Source organism: Telopea speciosissima, chromosome 2 (genome assembly GCF_018873765.1).
Source record: "Telopea speciosissima isolate NSW1024214 ecotype Mountain lineage chromosome 2, Tspe_v1, whole genome shotgun sequence".
NCBI lineage: Eukaryota > Viridiplantae > Streptophyta > Magnoliopsida > Proteales > Proteaceae > Telopea > Telopea speciosissima.
In genome coordinates this window covers 75,755,243-75,765,455 of record NC_057917.1, presented here as the reverse complement: position 1 = coordinate 75,765,455, position 10,213 = coordinate 75,755,243, and the positions used below count along the sequence as shown (strand labels likewise).

The 10,213-nt window shown below is 37.4% G+C and overlaps 1 protein-coding gene across 1 annotated transcript; it reads right to left on the bottom strand.

Moving 5' to 3' along the window:
- Positions 1-6,475: 6,475 nt before the first annotated feature.
- On the bottom strand, positions 6,476-9,602 carry LOC122652356 (protein DETOXIFICATION 41-like). Its single transcript, XM_043846068.1, has 8 exons — positions 9,251-9,602; positions 7,947-8,491; positions 7,782-7,868; positions 7,634-7,690; positions 7,312-7,550; positions 6,976-7,094; positions 6,747-6,833; positions 6,476-6,657 (listed from the first exon to the last, which is right to left on the bottom strand). Exons 1-8 carry the CDS (start codon positions 9,563-9,565, stop codon positions 6,580-6,582), a joined length of 1,527 nt encoding a protein of 508 aa, XP_043702003.1. The 5' UTR covers positions 9,566-9,602; the 3' UTR covers positions 6,476-6,579.
- Positions 9,603-10,213: the final 611 nt, after the last annotated feature.

Genomic DNA, 10,213 nt, shown 5'->3' with positions numbered 1-10,213 from the left:
TAATGGTCGAGTAAGGCACCTTTGAATCTTCTCACGAATTAAGTGGCAATCAAGTTCTATATGATTTGTTCATTCGTGGAAAACTTGATTAACAATAATGTGGAGGGCCGTTTGGTTATCACAATGTGAACTCATTGTTGAGATGTGAAATACCAAAATCTTGGAAAAGGTACTTGAGGCAATGAAGTTTATTGGAAACTGAAGCATTTGAGGTATATTCAACATTTGAAGAAAACCGAGAGATAGTATTTTGTTTCTTGTTTTTTTTTTTTTTTTCAAGAAATAGAAGATTTGCCAAGAAAAATGCAATAATTGGAGATGGACTTTCGAGTCATTGGACAATTAGACTAGTCTGAGTCACAATAAGCAACGATGGAACAAGAATTAGATGAAAAGAGTACATGCCTTGCCCAGGCGTGCTTTTGAGATAGCGTAGAAGCGTTCATGTGAGGTTTCCGAGATTGATGCATGAACTGACTCAAAATGTGCACTGACTAAACAATTAATGTCCGGACAATTACTTATGAGAGACACATTTTTTTTTTCTCTTAAATTCTAGTGAGTCTTTTAAGTTTTTGTTGGTCGCTAGCCTCGTATTAACTATTAAGCTTAGCACTCAATAGAATGTGATTGTCGTACTTTGGGTGACTCATGAAACAATCAATAATTAAAATAGCCTAAACTAGGTAGATAACATCAGATGATTTTCAGGATCAAGTGCTAACTACAATATTCATCTAAAATCGCATATTTTGGTGACGCACAATGAAATAAACTCTCATTCGATCATCTAGCTCACATTCATCACATAATAGCCATATGTGACCAAAGACACAAAGATCAAGAATTCAAAGTCGATATCCTCCCCCCTAAAAAAGGACAAAACTAGGACATCTTCTCCTGATTTCTTTCAATCCTCTCTTTCTATAGAATTATATGGTGTCATTAGTCTTTAGAAACATATATATGCTAATTTTCTTGGTAATGGTCATGCAATGTTCTCCACAAAATCAAGTTTTTCTTCTATCATCTGCATACAGGCCCAGACCTGCATGTCAAACTGAGCCGATCAAGCTTCAAATCGGTTCAGACTAAGTCACATCAGCAGCCAAGTAAACTGTGTCCAATACCAAGTAGGCAGTTTATTCAAGCCCAATCTCCATTGTTCACGCCCATACTTCTCCTATTTTAGGAATGGAATACACAAGACCATGCTTGGATGAATTTCACTAGGAAATATCATTTAAACACTTATGCCACATGGACAACATTGGACGATTTTAGAGAGTTTAGGATTTCTTGTATCTTGGACCCTATCCACGAATTGGGTACCTTGGCTAGTTATCTATTTATTTTCTCTTCTTTTTGTAATTTAATTTGTAATTAATCTTAACCGTAAGATTTAATAAGCTTAGATATTAGAATTAGATTTTATTTTAGTTTCTTATATATGTAAGAGCTATGCTCGTTAGAAGTGAAGAATGAATTAATGAAAGTTTACTCAGCTGAATATTTTGAACCTAAATGTTCTTCGCGTAACCCTGGAAAGTTACATTGCATTCTTGAAGAATTGTAATCTTCCCGTGTCCTTGAAGAGTCATGTTATCTTTGTTTTTGTGTTCGTGTTGTTCTTAACTCTCCCGATCCGTATCTTCCAAAGAGACTACTAGCTTTAAGATTTTTCAACCTACAATAATGTATCAAAGATGAACTCTTGATAGAATGAAATCTAGTGATGAAGAGATCAGATGAGAAAAGTAGAGGGTCATTTTACTAACCTCTTTATTGGAGTTTGTTCTGGTAGTCAAGATTACGAGGGTGTACGTCTGAAGAAAAACTCCAAATATTATTCCTTCACCAATTAAATTCCCTTGGAAAAATAAATAACTAAGTTTAGGCATCATGAAACTCTTAAATTTTGGGTGCTGTTATCCTTCTTGTGGATGAATTGAAGGTGGATAGAGGCTAAATAGACTAGGGCGAAACAATTTCAACGATCTCTATGCTGTGTTCACACAAGTGAAAATGGAAATCAGAATTTTTTGAGCCGATTGAAGGGACGTACTTTGCCCAACTCATAGGCATATCAGGGCATGAATAGGACTTGGTTCTTGTCCAGCACTCTGCCCGGGCTACACATGCAGCGCTGAACAGAGTGAGACATGAAAAGACCGTCTCACTCAGTCCAGGCGCTACATATGCAGCCTGGGCAGAGTGCTAGACAGGATCTTTTTGGGTCATCACTGTTTTGGTTAGATTGACAATGCGTATCTTTGTGTTGTGTAGACTTATTGAAGTAAACATGAACTAGGTAATTTTGTAAACTAGCGGGTAATCCTATAATGTTTCCATTACTTTTCAACTATGCATAGCATAATTTTTCCAAACTGATCTGGGGGGACCAGGATCCTCTGCAGTACCGATAGGGCGGCGTGCACATCCGACGGCACTGCAGAGGCCAGGTGGCACATATGGCACACATGGCCTCTGTTGTGCTGTCGGATGTGCATTGTCACCCCGCCTGTACTGCAGAGGATTTTAATCCAATTTGGGGGGGGATTGGGGGAATGGTAGATGGTGGAGAAGGCTACTTATTCTCACGTTATTTTTTATTCTCATGTGGGACCTACTTGAGTGGATTCCATGTGTGCCCCTCTGAGGATATTAGATCCATTCTCGTACGGGTATGGGAGCCGAACTTACTTATTGCATCGCATGCAAGGCATGGTTCATAATGTCAGATTGGAATTGGTCGAGGCCGATCCCGAGATCAGACCGATATGGCAGGGTTATACTGGATCGGATCCAATACTTGCAATTTTTTTGGGTTTAAAATTAAAACCCATATTTTTTTTTCTTCGTCCAGAGTCTTTCAAGCAGTGCTTCATGGAAGGGGGGATATTACTGTTTTTTACCAGAGAATCAATTAAGGGAATATTACATGATCTTCCCATTTGGATTAGAAATCTATTATGAGAAGATTTTATTTTATGAAAACATTGATTCGATCCCACAAAACTTGGAATTTTTTTTAAATAATAACGGTAGTGGATGAGGTAGAGGAAGTGAAAAAGATAACAGCAACCTATAAAATAGGATTAGGGAATGATTACCGTTTTTTCAGACTTGTTTTTTATTTTCTTAATTTTTAAATATTTTTATGACCGATAGAACAAGTGATCGAATAAAACCTGGATTGTACTATTTTTTTGTCGATTCTAGACGATTTTGATCGATTTCGATCATGACCAATCCCGAGATTAGGAACTTTGATGCAAGGACAAACATTCTGTTCTATTATAACAAGTCGCATTGGACCTCGGGAACCAGTTGTTCAAGGACATTTAAGGTTAGGTTTGGCTACTTTCCGGTTTGGACTTTGGACCTCAAAAACTGGTTGGTAACTCCCGGATGAAACCTAGAATGGTAGGTTAATGTAGACCCTTAAGTTCTCTAAACTACCCTTTAAAGTCCACTATATATATAAAGCTCGTCTAGCTAGTTTCTGAACTTCTAGATCTGCATGCTATTGAGTTGGAACAGTACTCTTGAAACTAGTTCCCAGATGGGTAGATTAAATGGCTTCATTATCCATTTTTGGTAATGGATGACTTTATGTGTACTACTACTGCCTATCTACCGGTTCAAATTTCGTGAAATCCCGGAGGAGATCTTAAGCTCTTTGCATCTGAGTTTGTGGTGGTGATTCCTGTAGTCTAAGGTGATTTTTTCAAATTTCTCCCATGTTTTTGTGGTATTTTGGCTTGAATACAAAGTTTTTATGCTTATTTGCATGGTCTACAATTTCAATGAAGAATGCATTTTTTTAAGATCTTTTGTGCAAAAATTTGATGAAATATAAAGGTTTTTCATGATTATTTTTGTACTGTCTAAACATTCTAGTGAATTTTAATTTAACCTAATTTGTGTAAAAAAAAAAATTCAATTTTTATCTATTTTTGTATTAATCTAAAAATAGGAAATTATGTCCAAACAATTGAAGTTTTGTAATTTATAAAGCATGCTAGTTAATATTAAATGTTTTCTATAATGTGTTAAATTAAGTGATGTCTTGATACCTATTATCTTTTAAAAAAAGGTTAATATGTTTATAACAAATCCCAATTTACGTTTAGAATTGGAGATGGATAGTGATGAAGAATGCATAAGTTTAGTTTAGTGGACTGAATCAAGAGCATTTCTTGCATGAACGAATACCTCCCTGGAAATGCACTTGTATGGTTGGAAGGGATGAAATGAAGTGTCATAGTCCATCACGAGTCCCACATGTCACGATACTGTTCATTTTAACTAAGATCTATCGCACGATTTTTGTTAAAATGCGTCAGATCATATGACGGTTGAACGCCACTTATATGGACTAAATTACGTGATACAACATGATTGACAACCATTTTCATTGATTCTGAGTTAGATAATGGGATATCTCCATAGGGACCCAACTCTTCTAACTCAGTGACATTCGAAAATGATGATGAGTTCGTGAAATTGTAGCAAAGAAGAGATATGATGGGCTCTCCATATTTCCCATTAAAGGGGCATCCTTGACCGTAAACCTTGCAAAATCCCTTCCGGTGTCACCGTAGCAAGAGATGACAGAATTAGAGAAAAAAGAGAAAACCTCAGGGATTTTAGAAGCTAAAGAACCAATGGAGTTGGAATCAGCTGAGATGATGACTTGGGAAGGTGGGAATCGCCATGAATTCGGGGGTCGACCATGGTTGTAGGCTCCTTCTCATTGGATCACACGAACTATGTTGTTGAAATTACATGATTAGGCACTCTATAATAATGTCATGTCACTGTAGGGGGGCAAAAGAAAATTGGTTACAAAGCTGTTTGTGCACCCTTTAAAAAATTACACTCTAGGTTATTTTTGTAATAATCTGAAAATAGGGAATTTACCTAAAAATGAATGTTTGTAATTGCTAAACATGCTAGTTAATGTTAATTGCTAGACTATTATGTGTTTAGAAAAGTGCATTTTTGGGAACTTTATGCATTAACAAAAATTGTCCGAAAATAAAAATTGGGATAAGAAAATGTTAATTTATTTCAGAATTGCACATTTTGGAAAATATTTAATGTTGTTATATTTTTATGGGCGATATCCTGCCATTTGACCATTTTTTTAACCACCCACATAAATTGTAAGTTTGTTTTCCAAATTACTCATCTATTGTATTTTAGGTTTAACATTTGTAATTTTTCACACCAAAAAAAAAAAAAACTTTTAAATTTTTTTTTATTTTTATATATTAACATTTTTCTGGTTATTTGTGATTTTCTTTTTTACTAATTTTTTTTTTTCCGTTAAATTCATCTCCGGAAAGTTGATTGGTTGGGACAGAATTGGCTGATTCGGAACACAATCCGGCAGCAGCCGATTCCGGTCTCTTAAACCATATAAATGAGTGGTATGTTTTGAAGTATGGGCCTCTAGGAGCAGGTCTCTACTTGAATTTCGCTTAGTGGGCTTTAGTCATTTCAACTAAGCTGTATAAAATCCTAAGCCCATTTTTCTAGGAAAATTAAACCAAGCACTCTAGATTGGCTTTTAACATAAGGTGTAGTCTTTATTATCTTTTTTTTTTTTGGGTCAAGGTGTAGTATTATTCACCTACACCCTAATCTGAAGCCAACACCTTACTGAAGCACAATTAATCTTGAGGTCAGTTTGGCTAGCTCAGCCCATGGCCGGAGCCAGTTTTGTGAGGAGCAAGAAGGCTAGCACCTTTGCCCATCAACACCCCCCCCCCTAGAATAGCTGCATCAGAAAGCCTCAAAGTTAGATGTTTTGTACCAGTGAATGGGAATGAACTAGACCCAAACTGATCCTACAATCTGACACTTAACCGAGCCCAGCTTTGAACATTTTGACTTGGATCTAATCAGGCCTGGTCAAGACTGGCCCAAATTGAACACACATTACTCACTACTCCTTATTTTCAACAGACCAAACAAGTTTTTTTTTTTTTTTTTTTTTCTGCGTTTGCTAATCTAGGAACTATATAAAATAGAGAAAAGATAATATCTTGTGGTTGACCAAATGGATTATGATTCACTTTATGGATTTCATTTTGAATCTGTTTTTAGGTTTTTTGCACCTGAATTTGGTACTGTAGTAGCTAGAACATCTTTTGTTTGAGATAAGTACCGGCCGTAACAAGTGCAATGCCCCTTTACTGTGTTTCTTTATAAGAGATGATTATTTAAGGGTGACACACATTAGTATTTTAGGCTGTGTTTGGTATGTATTGTTGGAATGCATTCTAGGTCGATTTCGCATTTTTTGATGATAAAAACAACACAGCCTAAAACAGAGATCGGATGTTGATTTTCAAGATGAAGTGACTAACTGAATTCATCTAAAATCACAATTTTTCTTAACGCTGATCTAAAATCTCATACATCTAACTCAAATTATAAAAAATATTGATATGTGACGAAAGAACAAAACTTGGACCTTCTCTTGATTTCTTCCAATCCTCTCTCTATAGAATTATATGGTGTCATCAATCTATATATAGAAACATATGCTAATTTTCTTGGGAATGGTCATGCAATGTGCTCCACCAAGTCACGTTTTTCTTCATCATCTGCCGATATCTTTAATCGATCGGCAGCTTTTTCGACCTACATTAATGTATCAAAGATGAATTTTTGATAAAATATAACTTAGTGATGAAGAGATCAAGTGAGTAAAGTAGGGTCATTTTAATTACCTCTTTATTCCAGTTTGTTCTAGCAGTCAAGATTATGAGGGTCACTGTCTGAAGAAAAACTCCAAATATCATTCCCCACCAAATTCCCTGGGAAACATAAATAACCAGCAGTTTAGGCAGCATAAACCAACTAAAGAACTCCATAATTGAATGAAAATTGATGTGTGTTTTGCGGTGTCTCCCCAAAAGAGTGTGTGTGTGTGAGAGAGAGTAAGAGAGAGAGACTTACTGCCACTCCAAGGCCTGTTTTGAAGCCAAGAACACATCCAATAGGAAGACCAATGATGTAGTAAGTGGTTAGGTTAACATAAGCAACCACAGCTTGCCATCCACTCCCAATTGCCACCCCTAAAATGCCAAAATTGTTCTGGACAATTAGAGATTGCAGGTCTGATAAAAAAAAAAAAAAAAAAGGCGGAATGCATACCAAACTACTTTTTTGGCATTCCAAGAATGCAGACTCAAAATGCATACCAAACACAACCTTAGTGAGAGCAGCCCCCAGTCCCAGTTCCCCTTCCCTTAACAGCCCTAAAAAAAAATATGCATGGTGTGTAATATTTACCTGAAAGTATGGGTTGAATTCCATTTAGGAATACTGAGATTGCAAGTAATGGAGTCAAATCCGAAACTGCGGTAATAACCTCATCATCACTGGTGAAAGCCTTACTTAGTGCGGTGCGACATATCAAAACAAATGCGCTGAATATAATACTAATCAAGATGCTTGTTGCATTAACAACAATCACCGATAATCTTGCAACCTTTGGGTTACCAGCCCCTAGCTCATTTCCAACTCGAACACTGCAACATTCAAACACATTAACTAGTTGAAAATGAATAGAGATTATTGACTTGGGCTAATTCAACTTTGAGGGTACACATACCTGGTTCCTGTACTTAGGCCTAACATAAACTGCATGTCCCAGTTTAGGTAGTTCATGCTGAAATTTTCAAAACAATGTAATTATAAGTAAGTATTCTCATCTTTAGAATCATAAGAGATCTATAAGAGAATGAAGGCCATGAACATACCAAATGGAAATAGAGTCAAGTGAGATAGTAGGATTAGGGAGCAATCCTGATATAAGCACAATTCCCTGGTTATACCATATCTCCAAGCTGCAATGAGAGAACTAGTTAAGTAAGCACAAGATTAATCTTGAAGAAAGATTAAGCTGTGCATTACACATTACTTACCACAGCATAACAGCAGAAGCAAGTGTGAGCTTCAAGTAAGACCATAACCCCCTGAAGGCCTTCATAGAGAACCCTGTCCAAGTTTCCTTGCAAGATGGGCTCAAAATTATATAAAGCCCAGTCACAAACACAAGTAGCCACCAAGATAAACCCAATGTAAGAGCTGCTCCCAGGAGACCATACTCCACCACATCCACAACCAACCATGTGAGAAGTATATGTACAAGGAAGATCCCAAAAGATATGTAAGCTAAGGGGTTTACAATGTTCTGTGCTTGGAGAAATCTCTGCATAGGGCAATAGATTGCAAATGCATATAGTTGAGGAAGCAATCCACGTGCGAAAATCTGTCCTTGTGCTGATATGCTATCTGACTGACCGATTGCCCGGAGTATGGTGCCGGAGTACCAATACACAAAGGTTAGGAGGACAGATGCTCCCAAGTGCAAGATTATGGCTTTTTGGCAAACTATGCCCATGGAATCATACTTCTTTGCTCCATAGGCCTGCCCACATACTGTCTGAACAGCACTAGCCATACCCAACTGTAGAGAAAATTAAAGAGCAAAGGGATGGGTATCATGTTAGGGAGGCATGATCAAAAAGTGTTCACAATTTTTCATATATTAAAAAGAAACCAACACAAAATATCAATTTTATCGGGTCTTTTTAGTTTTGGTGGATTCAGTCGGTCTGATGGCTTTCGATTTTACCTGGTTTCTAAAAACTAAAACCGAACCAACCAATTCAAAATTCAATTCATTTTTCCCTGGTTCAGGCTCCATTTTGAAACCATAAATTGAAGGTAAGGTTGCTGTCTCAAGTGCATAGTATTGTGGTCCTTCCTTTCCCTATGATTATAAATGGAAAATTTCTAGTGCCAACCCAGACTAATGCAAAAATTTTTCCAAAATAGGTAAGATTTGATTTGAATATGATATAAAAAAAAAATACCAAATTAAGCAAAGTTACCAAAAAAAACTACTACTTTATAAAGTTTGGTGTTTTGACTAACCCCGAGATGAATTGAAAAAACCTCTCCCTCATACTGTCAACTAAAAAGATATTATTTGACTCTTTTGTTTCGTTGACTCCGTTAATTAATTAGGTACCCGCCTCGTCATCACGTGATTACGCATCCCATCTACCGCTCAAAGATTCAGAGAAGATGACAAACAGAGAAACAGAAGAAAATCAATTCAGCTAAAAAAGGGTTTTTTCCCCCAAATTTTCTCCATTGCCAGTAAGTTCTGAAGCACAGAGACTTCTAACAAGAAGAAGAAGGAGATTCAAAGAAGACTGACCATGATCCCATAAGCAAGACCTTGAATACCAACATTGGCAATGGAAGCACCAGCAAGTTCCAAGGCACCCAAATGGCCAGTGAACATCTGGGTCACCAAACTGAGCATGAAATTGAAGATAGAGACAGCAATTGAAGCACCAGAGAGATACCAGAGGAGCTTGGACTCCCAACCCACCAGCCTCAGCCACTGTCCAACAGACACTGGCTCCTGTGCCAAGAGCTCCTCCACAGCTTCTGAGGACAGATCGGAGAGTCGAGCCTGGTCATTGATCCCTTGCAGCAATGGCTGAGTAGTGCCACTGTTTTCGGCCATGGTTAATGGGTCTGATGCTTTGTGATTGAGATTGGGTTGGCCCAACTGACATGCGGCTCTCTGGAAATTTTAGTGAGTGAAAGACTATTACTGTGCATTTCAAGAGGCTTGATATGTATTTAACGGTTACCTACCATTCTAAGTTAATAGGATTTGACAGTGAAGAGTAGACTCTGCATTTCAACTTTAAAGAAGTTGTTATCACCTACCATATATTTTCTCTTTTCGATTAAGTTTTCTTAGTGTTTATCCCGCCAACACCTCAAGAGCTGTCAATTTCATTTAAACCGATCTTTTAAACCAATTTCACAGATGTCAAGTTTTCTTAGGGTTTGGATTTTTGAGCCCAAGGTCGGGCTGGCCCTGTGCTGATCCTGAGTTGGAAGGGCCATGAATTAAGTATCACAATTTACATCTAATATACACTGCTGGATTAATATATTAAAAATAAGAAAAAAATATCACTGCCAGGTTGCCAGGCGCTTGTGCCCAGACACTGAGGAGGGGTATGAAATGATCCTCCTGCCCCTGTGAAATACGAAAAACCCACCCATATTGATGTCCCCGTGTGTGTTCTCATTGGCCCTATGTTGATGCAGGGCAACGCGACCATGGAATGAGGTATCGGTATTGGATTGACCGGATTTG